Source organism: Monodelphis domestica, chromosome 3 (assembly GCF_027887165.1).
Source record: "Monodelphis domestica isolate mMonDom1 chromosome 3, mMonDom1.pri, whole genome shotgun sequence".
Classification (NCBI taxonomy): domain Eukaryota; kingdom Metazoa; phylum Chordata; class Mammalia; order Didelphimorphia; family Didelphidae; genus Monodelphis; species Monodelphis domestica.
Window position 1 is genome coordinate 432,765,497 of NC_077229.1, and position 23,746 is coordinate 432,789,242.

A 23,746-nucleotide genomic window follows, 5' to 3' on the forward strand; every position below is an offset into this window, starting at 1 on the left:
ACTTTGGAGTATTGGGAAGGATATTTTAACATTCATTCACTTACCAGTCTTTCCTTATGTAGATAGAATTCCATTGTGTAGAACCCCATGGAATAATCCTTTTGTTCCAAAGAAAATTCAAATCCTTTCTTTGGACATAAAGAGACTTTAAAAATTAAAAAAAAAATTGTTAGTTATCATGTCCATTTTGGTTTCATTGGGGGAAAAAAGGTTCTCTCCTTCCTTCCCCCAATCCTTCAATAGGAGAAGTTAACCTAGGATATAGCCCATTACCATTAATGAGGAAAATAGAAGTGATGGGAGACCTAGAAAGTGAAGTGACCTGTCCAAAGTCATGTAATTTGTTATTAGAAGGACAGTCACTTAGGTTTTTCTAATTTCTTGTAGACTAGAGTATATGCCCTTTTCTATTATAATGTATTACATTTCTTCCTAGAAAGGAGTCACCAACTTTACCTAACCAGGGCAGTAAAAATAATAGTTTCAATTCAATTTATTAAGCACCTGTTCTCTCTCTCTCTCTCTCTCTCTCTCTCTCTCTCTCTCTCTCTCTCTCTCTCTCTCTCTCTCTCTCTCTCTCTCTCTCTCTCTCTCTCTCTCTCTCATCTATTTATCCATCCATCTTTCTATCTAATCTATCCATCTATCTCTGCAGGGCATTATGTTAAAGCTCCAGTGATTGCAAACCTTATAGAGACAGAGTGCCCAAACTACAACCCTCACATTGCATGTGAGCCCCCTTGCCTTATGCCAGGCAGGGGAGGGAGGAAGTGCTTCCATTGGCTGCTGGGCAGAGGGGCAGTTGGTGTGAGAAATATCTTCAGGTGTTCATGGAGAGCGGGAAGGGAACAGCCCCCTCTGGCATGCATGCCATAGGTTCACCAACATGATGTTAGATGTGAAAATAGAAATAAAATCAATAATCCCTATTTTCTAGCACCTTTTATGTTTGCTAGTATCCGTGATTTTGGAGGGAGAGAGGAAGGCTGATGAGTAAATATGAAGGGAGTACATAGCTGAGGAAATATAAAATATAAATACAATATAAATAATTTTGGGGTAAATAGTAATAACTTGAGTGGAGGTCAGGAAAGTATTCAGGTAGGAGATAACCCGATTCAAACATTTAAAGAAACTAGTGATTCCAAAAGGTAGGCCCTGAAGTGGTGGTGGTTAGGGGTGGAGAGAGAACTTGAGCAAGCAAGCATACTTCTATGTATGAGGTACAGTCTGTGCAAAGGCTCGAAGGCAGAGGACAGAATATTGTGTATCAAGAACAACTAGTAAAACAGTGAGATAAAATGTATAGAATGTAGAGCTTGCCTTAAATAGCATTTTGGGGTTTACAAAATGCTATATAAAATCTTTGTGTTAGGTAATAATAACACCTAATGCATACAGTGCTTTAAGATTTAAAAGTATTTTGCATATGTTATTTTAAACAATACCATGATATTACTACCATAATTTTACCAAAAAAAAAAAAATTAAGGCTCAGAGATTATGAGGTTTGTCTGTGGTCACATAGCTAGTTAAAGTTAGAGGTAGGATCTGAACCCAGTATTCTGGCTCTGAATCCAGCAGCCTTATCCATTATATTGTTATACATAAGTAACATGAATTTTGTTGTCTTGATTTTTCAGATGAGCAAACTGAGGCCTGGGCATTTGAATGACTAATGATTTGTCCAAGGTTACCCAGATGCTAGAGCTGTGGTGGTATAGTGGGATAGGGTACTGGGCCTGGGGTTAGAAAAGACCTGAGTTCAAATCCTAACTGAGACACTAGTTATTTTACCTTAGACTGTCACTTAACCTCTGCCTCAGTTGCCTTAATTATAAAATGGGGATAATACTCTACCTACCTCCCAGGGTTGCTATGAGGATCAAATAAGATAGTATTTGTAAAGGGTTTAGAATTACATTTTGCACAAGGAAAGTGCCATATAAATGCTTTATCATCATCATCAGCAGCAGCAGCAGCAGCAGCATCTCTGGCCTTTTAATTCTGTATTTGATGTTCTTCCCTCTCTACTATGCTACCTCTTTGAAGTGCAGTAATGAGTGTGTAGACTATCACAGCCATATTTTGTTCTAAGCCTTCTAGGTTGAAATAATCCTATGTAGGCAAAAAGGGTCAAATAAAATTAATCTGTAGAAATTATAGGAAATCAAATTTTGTTTCAAACTATAAGGTATAATTAAAAAAACAACAACTCCCTAACCTTCCATCTTAGAATCAGTACTGTGTATTGGTTCCAAGGCAGAAGAATGGTAAAGACTAGGCAGTAGGGGGCATGGGGAGGGGGTTAAGTGACTTGCCCAGGGTCACATACTAGGAAATGTCTGAGGCCAGTAAATAGAGATAACTAAATCTGGAATAAGGTGTTAAGTTTTGTATGATAAGAGCTTTCTGTCACTAGATATGCTTAAAGAAAACTAGATCTAATACTGATATTCCTTCTTTGGTTGGAAAGTTGAACTAGGTAATATCTAAGATCTCTTGAAGTTCTAAAATGTTAGAGAACAAATAGAGGTGACAATCTAACTGTGGAAACAAATAAAAAGAAATATGTATGTATATATGCCTATCCATCATCTCCATAAACCTGTCTTATTTTTAGTTGTTGGATAGTTTGTTTTTTATTTTAAAGTCTAGTTCAGAGTTTAGGTTATTTGACATATAGGGATGATGGAATTGTTGAATGAATATATATATATATTTGTAATATGTAAACATATATACCTACTCAAAGTTATACACGGGCATATAGTACATATGTATATATATGTGTATGTATACACACATGGTCCATCAAAATAACTGTTTAGATCTCTATTATAAATCAGCTAAAACTCTCTTTCCTCAAAATGAAGACAATATGCACAATTAAATTTCTTGATTTTAGATGTTGCCTTGGATTAGTGCATTTATCATACAGGATTTTTCTCTGGGCACCATTCTTCAAAACAGACCAAGGTAGTTCTGATTCTCTTTCACTTATTGACATGTGGAATTATACTTGTTATATAAAATGCCTCTTTGGAATTAACTTATATTTCATGGAATGACATTTTCTCATACCTATTATCCCTAATTCTGGCTTTATTATCCAAGGATTTTAAAAATGATTAAAATTTAATTTTACTACACTTAAATTTTAGAAGGTGAATACATTCAGTATTATACTTTTTAGGAGGGGGAAATATCCTGAGAAAAGAATATAAAATGTTATTTAGAAAAGATTAGCAGCCACCCTAATATAAAAAAAAGGTTCTTTCTGGTCTTTATGTGGGGCCACACTATGAACATGTCTTTTTCTTTTCTTGTCATAAATTAATTGATTACTTTTGAATTGCTTACATCATAAATAAACTTTCATGGCATTGGAACTCTAAGGAAAACATTTGTAACATAAAATGTTTTTCAGGGTATTGGGGCATAGAAAAATAAGCACTGACTTTGGAATCAGAAGACTTGTATTCCAGTCTTGACTTTATCACTTAATACCTTTGTGACTTTTGGCAATCAAATCTCTTAACTATTCTGTACTGAAGTTTCCTCATCTGTAAAATGAAAGTGTTCAATTAGATTTCCTCTAAAGGTCTGTTCCAAATCTATGATCCTCCTATAACCATGATAGCAAATGTATAGCACACTTGCCAAAGATGGCATGCAGAGAGCTCTCTGTGGGCATGTGTCACCTGCTAGAGTTAGTTATTAGAAAGGTGGGGGTAGGGGGGAATCAGGTGGAGCTGCTCCCTTCCTCCTTTCCATTGTACCACCCAGCTCCTCTGCCCAGTAGCCCAATCAAAGTTCTTATTCCCTTCTCTGGGCTAAGGCAGAGAGCCAGGGCCAGGGGAGGGGCAGGACACGGCATGTAGTCTGGATGGATGGGGCATGTGTTATGGTAGAAATTACAGAAATATAAATGAATCGTAAGTGTAGTAAAAGTTTGTTTGAAGAGGCTACCATCACAACATGCTAAAAAAACTCTTAAGACAGGACATTCTAAAATGTGGAAGGAGAAATTTTTTTCTTGTCTCGGAGCAGAGAGGAAGGAGCTTATCTCTGCTGATCCTGTTTCTACCAGTCTGTGAGTGAGAGAAAGGAAACCTTTTGATTTCTTTGGGAGTACCTTTCCTCACCAGAAGAAGACCCTACAGACTCTCAACTCTGTCAAAGAACATTGTGGTTCAGAAGCAGTTGTTGGTGTGAGGGCTGAGGGTCAAACCACAGACCTGGCCCGGCTGGGTTGAACTCCAACATCTAGAGTTCGTCCTTTTCATCTTTAAACCTGTCACATCCTGATAAACCAACAAAGGGAGGATTTATAGTGTTAGGAATACTAGAGAGGGCTTTTTTGGGTATTAGTCAGAAGCAGAAAGGGTTTGTAAGGAGTCTCAAGCAACAGAATCGTCCTCCTCGTGGAGGACTTAGAGGGAAGTGGAAAGTGAGAGAATTAGTGCATGAAAAGCAGACTGGTCTCAGTGTATCCCACTATTGCAATCCACTATTTCATATGGCACTCAGTCTTTAAAAGGTTCATCATCACTGTCCTAGATCAATCTTGGCTCTTGCCTTCATTAAAATGTAATTCTTCAATGAGTTAATTCCTTCAGTATAAGTATGTTTTGTTTTGCCATTCATTAAAGGTGAGAAAAGTCCTGATCAATTTTTGACTTCTTAAACTAATGTAGGGTTGGGAGTCAGGACAGGGTTGGGAATGTGTAATAAACCAAATTTCCCTTAATTTTATTATGACTTATTTTGTAGCTGTTTTTTTTTTTGTATGCTATTTCCTAAAGATTTTGCCTTAGAATTGTTGATTGCATATTTTCCACAAATGGAGGTTTTCATCTTAATAGTAGTGGAACTACAACTGTCTTGTATAGAGCCCATATTTAAACTGAGTGGGGCTCTGGGTATGATTCCTTTCCTAATGGATTCTACTATTCATTCCCTTTTGTGTGTGTGTGTGTGTGTGTGTGTGTGTGTGTGTGTGTGTGTGTGTGTGTGTGTGTCTTTTTATCCTCAACTTTGATTCTTCCCACTCCATTTGTGTCTGATTGCTTGATATAGTTGTATCACAGTTCTAAAATCAGTATTCCCTAGCAATATAAATAGTCTTATTTGATCATGTGCACAGAAGAGTATCCAGATGCCAGAAAACCTTTCAGGGTCTTGGCACATGGATTACTCTGTTGGATGCCTCCTAATGATTAGAGGTTGACATCTTAAGAGATTCATTGGCAAACTTGGGACAGCTAAGAGTAGTGAACCACAGGAGGGGAACTAGAACAAATAATTCTGAAGCTGTCCACCTTCAACAATTAAACTCCTAAACCTCCAACTTTAAAAGTCATTCTTTCATTGTCAGTAATTTTTCGGAGAGTTTCTTGGTTCTATATTATAAATAAATACTCAATCGCTATCTAAATATTCCTTTTCATTTTATCCTGAAAAGAATTTTAGAAAAAAAAATACCCATTGCAACTTGCAAATATATTCTTCTTTTTGAATTGATGTTGACAATAACTGTTCTAGCCCATCTAATGTTATGATCAGCTTGTCTTGTTTATCTTAATTCATTAATTTATTTGCTTATCCACTTATTTGTTCATTTATGACCAACTGACTGACTACATTTCATTATCCTGTCTAGGCTGGAAATTAAGCTCACTTAGGGAATTGATCCCACTACTGCTCAGCATAGATATTTTGATCTGAACCATTTCCAATATGGGCTGGTTTGTCCCTCTTTAGGCAGTCTGTTGGCCTGTTCTTCAATCCTTCCTTCCCCCCAAACCCCACAAGGGCTCAGTACATTTTGAAGTCAGATTTTATATAGATGCCTGATTGGCTTTAGCCTTACTGTAGTTCTGAACTTGAATTCAAGCCATCCACCATTCTTAGCCTCTCCAGTAGCAGGGATTATAGCCATGTGCCACAATGCCTGGCTTAAGGTCAACTTGTTAATGTTGAAATTCAACAATGTACATTTTCAGTTGTAATGTATAAATGCTGTTGTGTGTATGTCTACATCATGTGTGTATGCTTAAAGCAACAATTATTTGAATGCCTCATGTTTTGTTAATAGCACTGCCGAATGGTGGTACATATGCCTGAACAACTCAGTGTGTGCATACATGTATGCATGAGTGTATGTGCCTATTCACAATGAGTAAAATCTAGGTAAGAATAATCTTGGCTTCTGAAAATAATTATTAATAAAGATTAATCTTGTGTTTTGTCTATTGATAACTTAAGATTCCAGAAATTATTTATTTCTTTCAAAACTGATTTTGCTTACTAAGAAGAATGAAATCAGAAAATTTTTGTTACTTTCATGACTGATTTGTAGTTTAAACACAGTTATATTACAGTTTCTCTATTTTTGCTACTATAGGGTAGAAATAAATTATTCCACGTAGTTATGTGAATACTGTGAGGAATTTTGAGGTAACACTGTGTTGCGTGTGTGTGTGTGTGTGTGTGTGTGTGTGTGTGTGTGTGTGTGTGTGTAATGCTTTAGCTTCTTTTTTCATTCAATTCACAATAAAGAGCTTTCTGAAATATTTGATTCTTGGTCACCTTTCTTCATAGGAATTGAGAATTTTTTTGTTTCAGCTTAGGTTTGATCACAGCAATTTCTATATTTCCTCAGTTTGTATCTATTAAATCTCAATAACCAAATTTTGGGGAAGTTGGTGTATATTTACAATTTTCTAAATAAGCTAGTTTAATGTGTTTTCAAACTTATTTTTACTATTTGTTTGATATATTAGTGACATGAAAAGATGCTTAAATTTTTTAACTGTCTTTTAAAAATATTTATTGCAGGGAAATTTACCTAAGTATTCTCACAATTCTCTGATGGTTCAAGCAATAAAGACTAACCTAACAGACCCGGACATACATGTGCTCTTCTTTGATGTGGAAGCTTTGATTATTCAGCTCCTGACTGAAGAAGCCTCTAGGCCGAATACTGCCCTTATTTCCCCAGAGAGTTTGCATAAAGCATCTGGCAGTGCTGACAAAGGGGGCTCTTTCTTGACTGGCAAAAGAGCATCCGTTCTCTTCCAACAAGTCAAAGAAACAATCAAAGAAAACATAAAGGAGCATCTCCTTGATGATGAAGATGAGGATGAGGAGATACTGAGGCAGCGGAGAGAAGACAGTGACCCAGAGTACCGATCTAGCAAATCTAAGCCATTGACTTTATTAGAGTATAATCTAACAATGGATACTGCAAAATTGTTTATGTCCTGTCTTCATGCCTGGGGTCTGAATGAAGTTCTAGATGAAGTTTGTCTTGACCGCCTTGGAATGCTTAAACCCCACTGTACAGTATCCTTTGGTCTTTTGTCAAGAGGAGGCCACATGTCATTGATGCTTCCTGGTCATAACCAGCCTATAAGTAAGCCATCCTATGGAAAACCAGAAGGGGAAGGAAAACTCTCAGCCACTGAGGGAGTGGGAAAAGGAACCTATGGAGTATCCCGGGCTGTCACGACTCAGCACCTTCTGTCTATTATATCTTTGGCAAATACCTTAATGAGTATGACCAATGCAACTTTTATTGGTGATCATATGAAGAAGGGCCCTGTCAGGTGTGACAATGATTAATTGATTTAATTTCATTTGTTGCAATTTACTTTGTGCTCTTTTTTAAAGGTCTACGTTGCTTTGTCTTTGATTATCAGTTCCTGTTTTCTCTGTTCTGCAGACATGTACATAAAGGAATTCTTTTACCATGGTTTTGATGTAATATTGTTTTTCTCAAGATGTAAAAACAAATATAATACAGTTATGCAACTAAAATAATTATCAACAACCTTTTTGATATGGAAGAGAGTCGATTTTAGCTATAGATTTTATTGATAATGACATTTCATTCCATGGAATTCCTACCAGCTAAAATGTTTCCATTAAAATTCAGTTCAGGATGCTAAATGTAGTTAGCATAATTACTCATATTGTGTATCTTTTTCTATACAATGATTTTACTTTAGATTTTTTTTAAGTGTAGTAAAGCTTAGTGTAATAATATGGAATTTATTTGGAGATACTAAAGCTCTTTTGAGGAAAAAAGGTTGTTTTTTAATGCAGCAGAATATTTAGACTAAATCATAGCTTTATTTGATACAGTTATGAAAAAACCCCAACTTCTCAAATCCTGCTTTTTCACTTTTGTCATTTGCAAGCCAATCTAAAATTTCTGTTTTAGTACTATAAAGACTGAACTTTTCCCTGTAATTTCATCAGTTATAGGTAACTCTAGATTAAGGAAATTTACACTAATCTGGGCTGGAAACCTTTAGCCTTATAGAGTTATCTTAAGCCCAGAGAGGTTGAGTGATTTATCCAGTCATATAGCCTTTCTATAGGAGACAGGTAGGCCTTGAACCTATGCCATTCACACTCCAAAGCCAACTCTTTGGCTACTATACCATAATGTGTCTCCTCTTTCCTTTTCCCCTCTCTCTCCCTCTTCTCCCTCCTTCCTTCCTTCCTTCTCTTCTCTCTTCCTCCCTCCCTGCCACACACACTCTCTTTTTTTCTCTCCCCCTCTTTCTCCTCTTTTTAAAATTTATTCATTTGTTTGTTTATTCTACTCCCTCTCTCTTTTAACTGACACTGAAAGTTTAATAATATTTTTATGTAGCCATGCTCTTGAGTGTTAGGATGTTAGGGCTTTAAGAACTCTTAAAGGTTTCTTTCTTTTCTATTATGGGCATTATTATAAGTTACAATGTTTTGAGTTATCTTAATTAGGTTTTAGGTTTACAAAGAGGATGTTTTATATGCCAAATTTGTATTTTGTCAGCATTTGGTCTATTTGGGGGGAAGGCTTATTATATTTAAATATTTGTTACAGTAAGTTTGAAACAACATATTTGTTCTTAAAATGCCACAAATATTTAAAATGGAACTTGTTTACTAACAATAAGTTTAACTATATATGTATGTTTTTTTAAAGGCCACCTAGGCCAAGCACCCCAGTCTTTTCTAAAGTGAAGGGTTCTCCTCCAACTTCCAGTAATGTTGTGCAAGGACAGATTAAACAAGGTAAAGTTCAATTTTCTTATGTAATTGATTTGCCATTTCATCTTTAAAAATTGAAGAGGTATAGATAATATATAATGACAAAATTTAGCTTGATTGTTAAAAGAGTGAACTGTTTTTATATTCTAGATGAAAATTTGAGTAATTAAAGATAACAGTTAAAATATGATGAACATAGTAATTGATAAATAGCCAACTCATTTGGACATTTTATTTTATGATGTGTCTTGATATGCACACAGTAAAAACCCCTTAATTTTCTAACTGCATGGGTCAAATTGGCATTATACCTGAAACCTATAGGTTGTATTTATTTTTTTATTTGGACTTAAAAAAATGTTTAAAAAATCTACAGTTACATTCTGTATAGTAATCTTTTGTCATTGTCAAACAGATTATCTGTATTTTGATTTAATCAATCATCAAGGATTTATTAAGTACTTTCATTGTGCCTGTCTTCTGCTAAGCTCTGAGGTTACAAAGAAGCAAACATAGTTCCTTCCCTTCAGGGGTTTACATTCTAATCAATGAGATAGTATATATATAAATTGACATATATGAGATGAAGACAGAATAGATAGAGATTTTTCTTACAGTAGAAGGCAGGTCGCAACTGGATGAATTAGAAAAAATCTCCAGGAGAAGGTGATGAAGGGGTTGTTTCTTCAAAGAAGGGAGAGATTTTGTAGACCTAGACCTAAGAAGAAAGACCATGCTAGGTGTGCTTTCTTTTTTTTTTTTCCTGTGAAGGAGTTCTTGGTCTCTAAGAACATAACTAAGCCTGAAAAATGAGCTACTGGAGAGAGACAGAGAGGTGAGGCAGAAAGGAGAGGGAACAGTTTTACTTAGAATTGTTGTTTGTATTGATCTAAGAGGTATTGTTGTCTATCTACATTTTGGAGCAGGGGGTGGTAGATAGTTGGGCGTTTTATTGCTCAACTCTTTAGTGGAGAGAATTATTACTATGAAATCAAGTGGTGATTTCATAATTTTTATATTTGAAGTTATATTATGTTCTAAATAAACTCTGAATTCTTAGAACATCAACATTATCTTTCCAAATGAAATAGTAGTCGTAATGCAGTCGCAAAATCAGTAAACTTGGATCAGAAGATCTGGGTTTAAGTTCTAAGCTCAAAGACCTAGGATAAGTCATAATCTCTTTGGGCTTGTGTAACAAGTAGGGTGTAGACCTAATTGGTCACCATGTTTCCTTTTAATTTTAATTTCTTTAATTCTAATTTACTTTTAGTTAATTTGCATATTTTGATTCCATGTCCTTATATTTTTGCCTTAGTCAAGATAAATGAGAATTTTATTTGTGGTTTTTATTTTCTTTAGTTAATTAAAAAAACTTTTGTTTCAGGAAAATAAAATTTTTTAAACCTTAACCTTCTGAATTCTATGGTCCCACATTCTATGGGTCACACATCTAGGAAATTTCTGTGAGTGAAACAGCTTCCTACTGTGATGAAATCATAGGCTTTTGAAGTGTTTGTATTAGATGCAGCTTTTTCCCCCCCCTAGAAATGTTTCATTCAGATTTTTTTTATTCTATAATCTGAAAAGAGAAAAAGCGAAGTAATAAAATGATAGGTGGAATGGGCTTTTAGTAGAGCTCATTAAATTTTTGTCCTTTAACTGCAAATTTTAATTAACCATTTGTCTTTATTATCTTTCAGTTTCTTTTTACTTGTTGAAGAGATAACTACCAAATTTAAAAAATCTAGCCTGAAGTTATCACACCTATTTATTTTCTTTATGTTCCATGAGAAATAATATATATATATGTATATATATATATATATATATATATATATATTGCTAGTGGACAGAATTTTCTTCATACATTGTTTCAGACAGTTTTGTTTAAGTTTTCCTTAGGAAATTTCTCTCAAAAGTAATATTATCAATTCTATTTCATATTTTGTTAGAGTAGTTCACTTTATACATAAGCTTTGATTGTGATCAAGCTCTATGATTTATTTCTTGTTTTAAATAAAAAAGATACCCAAATACTTAAAAACCTGTTTTTTAAAAAAAAAACAGAGTATTTAGTAAAGATATATTTTCTGAGTTTAAACTTGAATTACATTTAATCACTGGACAAAAACTCTTGTAGAGTATTATTTTACAAATCAAGCAATGTTCCCATTTCACTTGAAAACCTTATTAAAATATCTTTTAAAACATATACATAAAAGAATAGTAGGACATAACAATTTTCATTTAATTAGCTCATGTCTCATCACAGAATGCTGCTAAAAAGTATTTAAAATATTTTTAAAGTATATTTTTTTCTGTTCACTTATTTTTCATCTTTGCATTGGTAGCAGATTTTTAGAGAGTACTTCAATATCAATTTGTGACATGTTTATTTTTTATCAATCATGCCACTAATCTACCTGTGTTGAGTTGGCTGACCTGGTCAAGTCATTCCATTCTCTGTTGGTGCAAGTGGCTGAATGCTGAGGAATTAATGTAGCTTCTACTTGGCAGAGCATTGAGTGTTGAGTGCACTGAGAAGGGCATTGAGAATTGAGACTCTTTAGAGCACTTATTTTAGGCAATAAGGTCAACAATTTCCATTTGGATAGCATTGAGCAATAAAACACACAGTGGTCTCTCAGATCCTTGTCTCCAGCAGTAAAGGCCACAGACATCCACAGTCTCAGTTGACATAGGGTCAGACATTAAGACATTTCTGGATGACATTATGGAGTAGTTGAAGTGTTCTCTGATTCTACGTGATCAGTTAGACCATTTAAATTTCATCTTTCTACTCTGCCCAGCTCATCTCTGTTTTCATTGTCATTTATGATTTCCTTTTCCTCATGTTCACCTTAGTGCTGTGTACATAGACTCATATTTCTACAGTTATTCCAGTATTAGTGTAGAATCAATGTTCATTAGAAATGCACATATATTGGTGTAGAGTTAGTTGTGGAAGCTGTCTTAAAGTCTATAGAGAAAAATGTCTGGATGTTCTGAGCTAATCCTTAAATTTTAATCCTTAAAACACAATTTTGAGATAAGAGATTGAGAAGTGTTCCCTGCACTATAAACAAATCCAGGAAACTTTTTTGCAAAAAGTTGCTAACTATAGGATTTATATATTGTAAAGAGTTTTTCAGAAGTAAAACAAATGTTCAGAATTTGAGGAAGTTGATTTAAATTCAATGAGAATCAATGAATTAGACTTTACCAGCTAGTTGTTTGACCTGGAATTCCACCTCGCTTACAAAGGGTGCAGGGTTGTTGAATGAGAAAATAGAAGGTAACCAATTTCATATTGTTATAATGGTGATTCCTTTATATTTTTAACTGCTTCTCATTTTTTCAAAGTTTTTCATATACATTCACTTGTATGATTCTTACAATAACTAAGTGAAGTAGATCTCTAGTCCTGAGTGTATTTGTCCTGCAAGGAAACATCTAGGTTTATGTCATTTTATGTTTATTAATTTCTATGCTTCTATGTGTCTAGACCAGCAAAATGTAGAGGGAGCTTTTGTTGACACTTTACATACCATATTTGCCATTTAACTAAAAAATTATTCTATCTTGTTGAAAATATTTAATAGATTATATTTAATAATAATCAAATATTCAATACAGCATTACTTCTGAATTTGGGACTAAGCAATATTAATGATGAAGCCTCATGGTTGATAATAGGCTTGGCTTTAGACTGTATTTTAAGATTTAGTATTTTTGTATATAAATGCTTCTTTAACCACAAGGATATTATCATTGCACAATACAAACTATAAAATTTTTAGCGAAAAGTTTCTACACCATTTTTCAAAATCAGGATTGACTTCAACTACTCTGATGATAAGTGGGACACTACTTTCTTGCTTAATTCATGGTATAAAATCACTAGAAACTCTTAGCTACCCATTGCCCCTTTCTATATATTTGTCAATGTTTAGTGACAGCAAGGGCTCAAGTTGGGTATTATTCAAGTTAGTTTTTAGGTTACAGCTTTCTTTTTCACTCTAATGAATCTGTTGACTTTGATGCTCCTAGATCTCAAGGAAACGTAGCCAAGATTTTTTATATCTTTCTAATCTATGTTGTCCTTAATCCAGTTCTGATGAAGTCAAAGGAATGACTCAGAAATGATTTTTAAACTATCCCCTGCGTCTTTAAAAAAATATTCTCAGTAATCAATCACCTCTATGGTGGCACTACCTAAGATGTCTTACATGTCTCCATGTAGTCTGCTTGAAACTCTTTGATTCCATGTATCCCTTGGTGGACATCTGTCCTTTAGATGTTCTCTCTATTTTGTCTGCCATGAGCCTTTGCCATTTGAACCACCATTTAAAAATGCTTAATGATATAGATTTTATTTTCATAATAGTTTTAGTAATTTCTTGACCAAATATCTTTAAAACTATGATTTATTTCCTGTTGAGGACATAGGTTACTTGGACTAAATAAACAGATGACTCTTCTACTGACTGAAACTATTTCAATGACAGAATTAGGACTTGTTTTGTTTAACTTTCTAACAATAAAATTTAATGGTTTTTACTATCATATCATTGTTCTGGCATAACATGCTGAACATAATGGATTTGATCATATTGTCCACAGATATCACAATGATCTATTAGGAGAAAATATCCTGGTGAGAGGACAAATGTCCAGAAGTGCCAGAATCTGTACAAAAATGGTGTTGAATTCCAGTTCTACAATGCTCAATGACCAGGACATGTAAAATCACCTCACTTGATGAGATAATTAGTTTTTTAAAATGAACTTTTAAGTTATAAAGCTCTCTTTTTCTGCAAGTTATTTTTTATGAAACTTTAAAAACTATTGCTGTTAATTTGAATAGCTATATAAATAATTTCCATCGCATTATTAGCTTTATCAATATGCAAAAATCTGTTCTATTGGCCATGATTTATTGATCTATTATGCCACTATCAATCTTCAATAGTCATTTTCTAAAAAGTTCTTAGAATTGTATTTATAATACTTTGTTTAATTATCTCATGCTACATTTAAAAGCTGTTACTAATTTTATATTTTACTTAACATTATCTCCTGTATTGGCATAATTCACAATGAAAGTCTTCATGGTGATTTTAGATTCAGTTTTTGGTAGTGTATCATTATGAACTTATCATTCATCAACCATCATCGTCCAAGTTTTCTTTTTCAATAATTTTATGTTGTTTTTGATGAAAGTCTTCTAAAATTACCATAAAAAAACCTTCAATCTCACTGATTCTCACTGTTGCCTTTGTTCAGCCATATTTACACATAGCTTTGTCAGTGTCTTCTTGGTGTAGGTAATGCATGTTGATACTAGGAAATTCTGAATTTCAGTTTTCTGTTGATTGATTTGTTTTTGGCTTTTTGAAAACAATGGTGAAAGGGTGTTTTTATTTAAAATTTATTAGTTCATTTAGAGTAGTTAGAGTGTTCTGAAATATTTTTTAATATATAAACAAAGGAAGTAAAATGAATATATTAATAAAAGTAATAGTATTTTGGACAAATAGCAAGCCATTTCTTTTCTTTTAGAAATGCTATTATTCTTTAGACCATAAAAAAGTTTGAGTTTCTAAAACTATAATGATATAATACTATAACTTAGACTACAGAGAAAGATGCATTTTTAAACTTTATCTGAGGAACTTAGGATGTCATTGGAAGTCATTTGGAAAACCTCTCAGGGATTCCAGCAGTATAGTCCTAAAGGAGATGATGATGAGGTTTCAAGAATATCCATCATAATTCTTTCATTTAATACATTGAGAATCTAATGAATTAAAAATCACAGATTTTTATGATGTGATTATTATTGCTGTGCTTGGTTTGAGGGAGAATAGAAAAATGAAATAAGATGTATTTTCCCCAGTAGAATTTATAACCAAGCAGGAATATTGACTATATAGATAACTATAACATAAAGGCATTATTAAAAAATGCAAAAAATGCCTTGTGAGGTTGAAGTTGAGATAGGTGAAGGTTACAAGGGATCAGATATGAACCAGTATATAAACTGCTTGAGATGATATCTGCTTTGGGTTTTGGCAATTCAATACATGAAGGAGTCAGGAAAGGGAAGGCTAATCAATTAGCAAACGTTTATCAGTTTATCATATGTGTCAGTTAACAATGCTAGACATTGGGAATATAAATAGAACAAGCAAAACAATCTTTACTTGCAAGCAGCTTACATTCCAGCAAGGACAGCATTTGCAGAAAAAAAAGGAAAGAGAATAAATATAGAGCAAATAAACAACAAAGTATTTTAAGAGGGAGGGCCTTCAGCAGTTAAGAAGATCAAAAAGGACTTCAGAAGATATAGAACCTACATTATTGAAGGGAGGAAGAAGATTTCTGAAGCTGAGGTGAAGAAGGTATATGTATATTTCAGATTTGAATATCCAGGGCAAAGGCAGGTAGCAGGAATGAAACCTCATGTTTGAAGAGAGAGAAAGAAACCCAATTCATCTAGAACTCAAGAGTGTGGGAGGGAAAGTAGAGTACAATGAGAATGGAAAAATATAGGTTGGGACAAAGTTGATATAAAGACACAAATCTCTCCTCAAAGAAGCTCCCATAGTAATGGAAGAGGGAATCCCATGTAAATATATACACACCTGTAACCGACATAGTGAAGAAAGATAACTTTAGAGGGAATAGCTTACCTGATGAGATCTGGGAAAAGGCCTTCTACTGTAGATAGTGTTTGAGCTGAATCTTGGAAAAAAGCTGGTGATGTCGAGACAGAGATAAGGAGGCACTGAATATTCCAAGAATGGACAGTAAATTAGCAAAAGGTATTAATTCAGTTAAAAAGAATTAAGTTTGGTTGGAGAATAGACTAAATGGAGAGTAATAATCTGAGATGATGGGCATTAGTAGTAGTAGTAGTCTCTCGGTAACCGAGGATGACGATTGTCTTTGTGCGCTTTCATCTGTGATGTAGATGAATGTGCACAAAAACACTTGTGCGTGAAGGAGATTTAAGTGGAAAAGTCGATGCACAGAGACAGTCCCACTCTCTCGGCGTTGGAAGCCTGGGTCCAGTGGCATGAAAAGTCGTTACACCTGGAGACTTCCTCAGCTGCATTGGATGGCTGTGTTGTCCTTTGTGCTCCAACAAGCCCTGAGCACTCCACAGTGCCTTGCTGTGTCGCCCTCTCAGCCATTGAACCTTCTTATTGGTTTCTTCCGTCTGTTCAGCCAAAGCAGTCTTCACATGCTGGGTGAGCAAAGCCCTGGTTCACCAGGGGTCGACGACCTGATGGCTACCCTCACAAGGTTTAGCTGGCCTGTCGAAGCACGATGGGCATTACTAGGCTGAAAAGGAAGATATTTTAATGTGAAAGTAATTTGAACTTTACTCAGTAGACATTATAAAGCTGCTGATTTCTGAAGAGAGTAGTGTCATTAACTGATCTATACAGAAAGTAATATTGGTTCTTGCATTAGTGTAAAGAATGAATGGAAAAGGAAGATACTCTTGAGCAATACTATGTTATAGGTTTAGATCTTGAAGACACCTTAGAGATTATCTAATGCAACCTCCTTATTTTTCAGATGTGGAAACTGAATCAGAGAGTGACTTATCTTGGTCATACAAGTAATAAGCAAGGATTTGAATCCAGATTCTTTCACAGTAAACAGCTTCTGTTTAGCAATATTGCAGATAAGTGATGAGAGTCAGTTCTAGAGTGAGAGTAGTAGAAGGAACAGAGAGAGATGGGGGTGGAGGGTTGAACAGCCCTTGTGGAATATGAAAGGGAGAAGATCAATTCAAATATACAAAACCAAAGTTTGAATATGAGATTGAAATGGTAGAAATTGTGAAATTATGAAAAGGAGCTGGATAAAGCAGGAAAATAAGTTTGACTTTAGTGATGTTGGTTTAAGTTCCAATGTGACATCTTTGTGGCTATTTCTCATATGAATATGATGATATGGATATGAAGCTTGGAAGAGAAATTGAGGCTAACAATATAGATCTAGGACTTTTATGTGTGTATTTGCTGAAGCTTTGGAAGTGAATGAAATTCCAAGGAAGATATTGTAGAGCAGTTACTTGGGATCAATGACTTGTTTCAAAAAAATATTTTTAAAATTTTGATAAGAATTTCCATGTAATTGATTTCCTCCATAATCTTATATTTTATTTTATATACTTAAAAACAATACAGTAAGAGGTTCCTGGGCTTCACCAGGCTGCCAAAGGGTTAAGAACCCTTAATGTAGAGAGAGTGTGAGCATGGATAGAATACTCACTGTAAGAGTGTGGGAGAGGATTAATACCTTGATTAGGAAGGTAGTCAGGTGAGAGTGATGCCTCTCCCATCTGAAGCCAAGAATAGAAAGAGTATCTAGTAGAAGGAGGTGATCAGTTATATACTAGAGGTAGATCAAGCAGTCTGTGGATTGGAAAAAAGGCCTTTTTGAAAAGGTCATTACTGATTTGTGAGTGGGAATCAAGTTCAGAATACATGACAGTGAGGACAGAGTAGGTGGAGATAAACTAGAGAATTGACTTAGATGATTTTTCCTAGAAGTTTGTCTTTGGAAGAGTAAAAGAGATGTGATGGTATGAACATGGGTTCAAAGAGGGAAGAGAAGACTTTTTTGTTGTTACATCTTGGGAAAATTGAGTTTATGTCAGAAGAAGCCAATGGAGAGGAGAACTTGGAGATTCATGAGAAGAAATTATTGTTGGACCAAGATCCTCCTGGAGAAAACAAGAATTTGAAATGGGATCAGACTTTGATACTGAGTATAGCTTGTCTTCCAAGATAAGGGGAGAAAAGAGAAGATAAAAATTTTTGAGCTATGGAAAAGAAGATATAAGAAAGCTCTCATCTGTTGGCTTTAATGTCCTTATTTAAGTAGGAAGTTAAGCCATTTACTTTGTATGTAGGGAAATATCCTCAAGTTTTGGGAGGGAGGCTTGTGCAAAAAAAGATTTGGGACAGTTAGTATGAAAGGAGTTAAGAGTAGAGCATAGAAAAAATGTCAAGATTTGTTGTAGGCATCATTACTTTTCTTTCTTGACTTTATCTAGCTGTTTTTAGCCCTGTGAATGGGGAAATCAGATTCCAAGGACTACCCAGGAATGAAGTCAGAGGAAGAAGTAATTTTACCATGGTTTGTGAATCATTAAAGTTATGATTCATTAGGTCAAGATTTGTCCAGGAGAATAGAGGTAAATGAAGTCCTTAAAAGTTTGAGGAATTAAGAGATACTAGTGAAGGGAGAAAGTGAGTTTAATGCGGTAGGGTAAGAAAGATTAAAAGTATTTTGAAGGTAATCCTTTTATGTCATTTAAACTTTTGTGGTAAACAGTATTTTTTTAAAAATCAGAAAAACATTTAGCAGTATCCTTATTTTGTAGAATTTGGAAGTGCCTTTTTTTGTGAAAATTTATGTAAGAGTTTTTGTTGTTTTTAACAGGTATGAAGAACTAGAAAACTAAATTTACCAAGAACTAGAAAATTAAATTTATCCATTATTTTAATTCTTATTCTATGTAAAATACATAAAAGTTCTTTATTGTTTTAAAAGAAATGCTTCACTCTAGAATCCAACTATGCAAATCAATATTTCAGAAAGATGAGCATGAGAAAAAAAATAATTGGAAGTAAACTTGAAAATCTTTTAGAAATTCTTAATGCTCTTTTAAAAGGTCAGTGGAAAGTCCATCTACTAAATCTGGTAGCATTCCATGGAAAAATGAAATTTATGAATAGTTAAACATTGCTTTCATATTAGAATTGCTAATGATATATCCAGTGCAGAGAATTGAAAAATAGTATATGAGTAGGATAGAAATTATTCTTACAGAATCCTCTAGCTTCTTTATAGCTTTCTTCTCCTTCCCCCTCCCTATAATTTCTAAGTAACAAGGTGGTTTGCCATGTTCAGATTTTGTTTAAATTATTAATCATTGTTATAAATTTTTGAAATGCCAAGCTAGGAAGAATCACTTAAATTTCCTTACCAGCTCATTTTATTCTATTTTGGAAATGGATCAGTACCTTTTCTTCATTAATCTTGCTTTTTGGCTTCACTGATGCAATTTTCATTTCTCCCTTTTTTCTGCATTCATTTTATTTTGCTTACACTGTGGATGTTACTAGCCATAGATTACTAGGCTGATGGTGATTCAGTCAGTATGCAGAATATCTTTTTTTCTGAGAAGAATGCTTTAAAGAAAAATAGGACATTATTATTTGCAAGGTAATGCCAGTAAGAAAAAATGGAATTGAAAATAAAATCAAATCCTTTACCTCCAAAAAACAAAACAAAACAAAAGAAATAAATCTCTTTTAAATCTGTTTCTAGTTACTAATTTTTATGAAAATTTGTTCTATGACTGGGTAAGTCACTTCCCTTCTCTGACCTTTGTTTCTTCATCTGTAAAATGAGTGATCTTTTCTCTAGTTCCCTTTTTTTTTTTTAAACCCTTACCTTGTATTGACTCCAAGGCAGAAGAGTGGTAAGGGGTAGGCAATGGGGGTCAAGTGACTTGCCCAGGGTCACACAGCTGGGAAGTGGCTGAGGCCAGATTTGAACCTAGGACCTCCCGTCTCTAGGGCTGACTCTTAATCCACTGAGCTACCCAGCTGCCCCTCTCTAGTTCCTTTTAACTATAATTTTCTGTAAACTAGTTAACAGTAGACTTTAAGGAAGAATTCTGATAAAATATAGATGATCATACTGTTGGTCATTCAGCTAGAACAAAAGTATAAAATGGCCTTTTGTCTTTCTCAAAGTTATTTTGCTTAAAATATTTTTTCTTCTATTTTTTTTTAACCCTTCTCATGAAGGACAGACATCTGTGATGTGTTTTTTTCATTTCTAGGAAAACAAAATCCTTACTAAATTGTGTAGTATAAATCAAAGATCCTGGGTTTAAGTACTATCTTTATTATTTAACTACATAAATGACCTTGGTTAGGCAGCCTAATCTTTTATGGTGATGCAAAACTTTCTTATCTTGAATAGCATACATCTTGTCCAGTGTATGTTTAAATTGGTTTCATTGTTTCAGTTAGTTTTTTCTTGATTTCAAATGGCCAGAAAATTTATCAGAAAGGCATAAGCAATTTCTTCTATGAAGTGATTCAGATAAACATGGATTTTCTAAAATATCCTGTGAACTTTAATTTTGTAACTACAGTTACCTGTAATACCCTTTAAATATATATTTATTTTGCAATTAAATTTGACTAGAACATGACCCAAGTTCCATTTTAAGGGATATAATAATGCCTAATAGTAAATCAGTATCTTGGTATAAGTATTCTAGCTTACATCCTTGCTAATGTTGTTTTTAATTCATCTATCATAAAACAATTACTTACAAATTCATACTTACATAAGATTACTTGCTCTCCTACTCCTATTATGCTTTGTGGATTAGGGAGAATTCATGTTAGTTAACTACTGCAGGGAGTAATTTTCCTTTTGCTAAGTGAAATAATGGAATGTCCCAATTCCTTGGGAACCAACTAGAGCATCAGATTCTTGATCCTACCTGGCTCCCTCAGTTTCACAGCAACCCAAGAGGAAGGAGAGCTGAGGCATAGAAGCTAATTCTCCCATTTCTCCCACTACTGCCACTGCCACAGAGGGGGCCCTTATCTCTCTGCTTAGGGAAGGACATGTATTAGAAGGTCATTGTAGCTCGATTTAGGCAATGCTGTGATTTTTGGAGGAAGGGGTGTGAAGAACAGATACATTCATTATAATGAATGAATCACTTTGGGTAATGATCAATTGCATGATTAAAGGCAACCCTCATTTTTCTGCATCAGGCACACAAGTACTTAAAATTCCAAAAGTCAAAGGAAAAAGTATGTTGTCTCCTTCCTTTTATAGACTATTTCTTTTTAATTTCACTGATTTGAGATAAGTTTCCTTTTTTAGTATTGTACACAAACTTTTGCTATTTAGGCTGTATCCATTACACATGTGTGCTGAGTTGTCATTATGATGCATCCATGTGGAAATTATGACAAAGTAGTTTTCGTGCAGATGTCCCATGGTGACAAAAAGCAGTTCACTGCATGCAAAGCAAACATACCAGTCAGAAGACAATGCATAATTTGGTCAGGAGCCCAAACCTATTGCTGCAGTTCATTGGCAGAATAAAGGACAGGGATTCATTTGAAGATGCTTGTGCATGACATATGGTAATTTCTCCATAGGAAGGAAGTGTCAAATGGTGACCTCTAAATCTAAACATTGACCCCTGTCATACAATGTGTGTGCCATAAGGTCCTTTCCCCCTTTCACATGATAATTTTAGTCAAGGCTTGTTAGTGTTAAAAATAAAATGTGTTATTTGTTTTGTACTGTGATTACATTAAGAATTACACAGTACCCAATAGTTCTGAAAGCTTTAATTCATGTATCATAGGAACTTAAAAAAAAAAAAGAAAATACAATGGAGACAGTGCAATGTAAATATTTTCTTAGTATAACTATACTACATAGGCATAATTTTCAGGTTGGTATATATTCATTCAAGCCTTTGAATAATATAAATGGGTGTATCTCATCAAAATTGGTTTTAGAGATTTCAAAATAATCTGAACTTAGGAAATATGCTGTTATAAAGACATTAGCTACACTAAATAACTCAATCCTTTTATTTTTCAACTTAATTCAGTAATTAATTGAGTAATGAACATATTTAGAGTAAGGCAAAATTTTATTTTATTTTTTACCAGAACATCAGTTTTTGCTGTTTAAAAAAATTATCTTTTCTTCATTAAAATTAGAGGTGTTTAGAGTGCTAGTGTTTTTTATTTTACTGTTAAATATTAAAAGCTAGTTTTGGAGTTTGACCTTTAAAATATTTTGTGATATCTGTTGATGGAAACATTCATTTTCCCCCTCTTGATCTCACATTTTTGATTTAAGAAATCATTTTTCAGTTTTACATGACTCATAGTTTTTGCCTGTTTTTTTTTTCATTCTTCACTAATACTAAGCTATTTTTTCAGAAACAGCTATACCTCAATCTTTCTCCTCTTTATTTCTTCTATTTCTTCTGCAAGCTGCTGCACCTGTTGTTTCTGCTCGGTCTGATACTGATCACTCTGGCTCTGACCCTGCTCCTACTCCTGCTTTACATACCTGTTTCTTAGTAAATGAAGGTATATTTCTCTTATGTTTCTAACAACTTATTCTATTCTTTCAATTTATGCTTTATCTTAGTATGACATGGTTCTTTTATCTAATTTATACATTCATATTCCTTATTTCTGGGATCCTCACATTGCTTTTTTGGTGACATTATTGGCTAATATATATCAATAGTTATTATCATGAATTTAATCCTACTTTTGAAGACTTAAAAGCTAAATAACATGAATTTATACTGTGGAAGCACAAAGATGTTACATTTTAATAAGAAAATGGATACAGTTGGTTTTATATTTTTCTTTGCCACATGTTCTCTGATTTTAGAATTGCTAAATTTATTTCCTTGTAGCCTGATTACCCTAGTTACATAGACACAATTTGCTTTTCTTGTGGGGTGGTGTTTCTGATGAAACATATACGGACGGATCACCTCAACTTTGTATTCTGTATCCACTGTTTCAAAATGTGATCAGTGGCTGAAATACCTTACCATTTTTTGCTGATTAGGAGTTACTCATTCCCAAATTTTAGCATATTTTTCTTTTGCAGTTGATATAATAGCTCATAATTATGTAGTACTTGAAAATTGACCAAGTTCCAAAAGAATCTCTTATGGTTTTTATTATTTTATATATTTTGATCCAAAATAGGTAGATTTAGCTGCAGAAAGAGGACAAAATATTTTTTTCTTATAATTTGCATATGCTAACTACATGATTTATCCAAGAGTCAGGTGAGCATGATTTGTATCATGCCAGTCCCAGGATCTTTATAAAACTATAAACCTTAGTTGATTTATTCCTTTGTAGTTCTAAAATTTCACTAGATTGTAATTTGTAAAATGGTTGGGTTTCTAGTATCTTTGTTGTAGTTTGTAATGCTTTGGATCCTTTAGTAAAAATAACTAAATTGGAAACAAAGGAATACCACCCCATATATAACACTTGAATGACTGGTTCGTATAAAAGGAAATAGTGTGAGTCTGTTTTGGGGGTGATAATGTCTATAAAAGAGTATATGGTAATTGGTAGGTTAATTAGAGTCCATCATGTTTCTGTTTTCAAGAATGATAAATTATTAGTGTCAGGTGGGAAATTTGTCACCATTTAAAAATATTATGTGATACTTCCCTGCCCATCCCCTGCCCCCTGCTGTACTTTTCTTCAAAATCTGGCCATCGGTTCTTTTGACGTTCATTGACGTTCAATAACATTTTCTTTCTTTTTTTTTGTCCAATCTTCCTTATGAATTCCTTGGTGTTGGAAATTTATGATGAAGGCTGCATCCATACCCAAACTTTGGATCTTAAAAAATTTTCTGGGGCAAGTAGGTTCTAGAAGTAGGTTTCAACCACATCTTTCTGACTTCAAGACTGGCTTTCTATCAGTTATACAAGATACCGCTCATCTCTTTTCTTATTGACAGATGATGATGTTTGTATCTAACTTGTCAGATACTTCAGTAGAAGGGAGAATATATCCATAATTAATTAATTTACTTGTAATTGTTTCTTATTTACAAACAT

The 23,746-nt window shown here is 33.9% G+C and overlaps 1 protein-coding gene across 5 annotated transcripts in view; it reads left to right on the top strand.

Annotated features, from left to right (window-relative positions):
• The window catches only part of WDR7 (WD repeat domain 7), a 579,662-nt gene that overhangs the window by 159,125 nt on the left and 396,791 nt on the right, over positions 1-23,746 (top strand). For 4 of the 5 annotated variants that reach the window (XM_007487542.3, XM_001366509.4, XM_016431643.2 and 1 more), the window contains 3 exons: positions 6,844-7,613; positions 8,984-9,072; positions 22,134-22,232. In XM_007487542.3, the coding sequence (XP_007487604.1) occupies positions 6,844-7,613; positions 8,984-9,072; positions 22,134-22,232 (958 nt within the window). The remainder of the gene's footprint in view (positions 1-6,843; positions 7,614-8,983; positions 9,073-22,133; positions 22,233-23,746) is intronic. The other variant, XM_001366558.4, reaches the window with a different exon arrangement.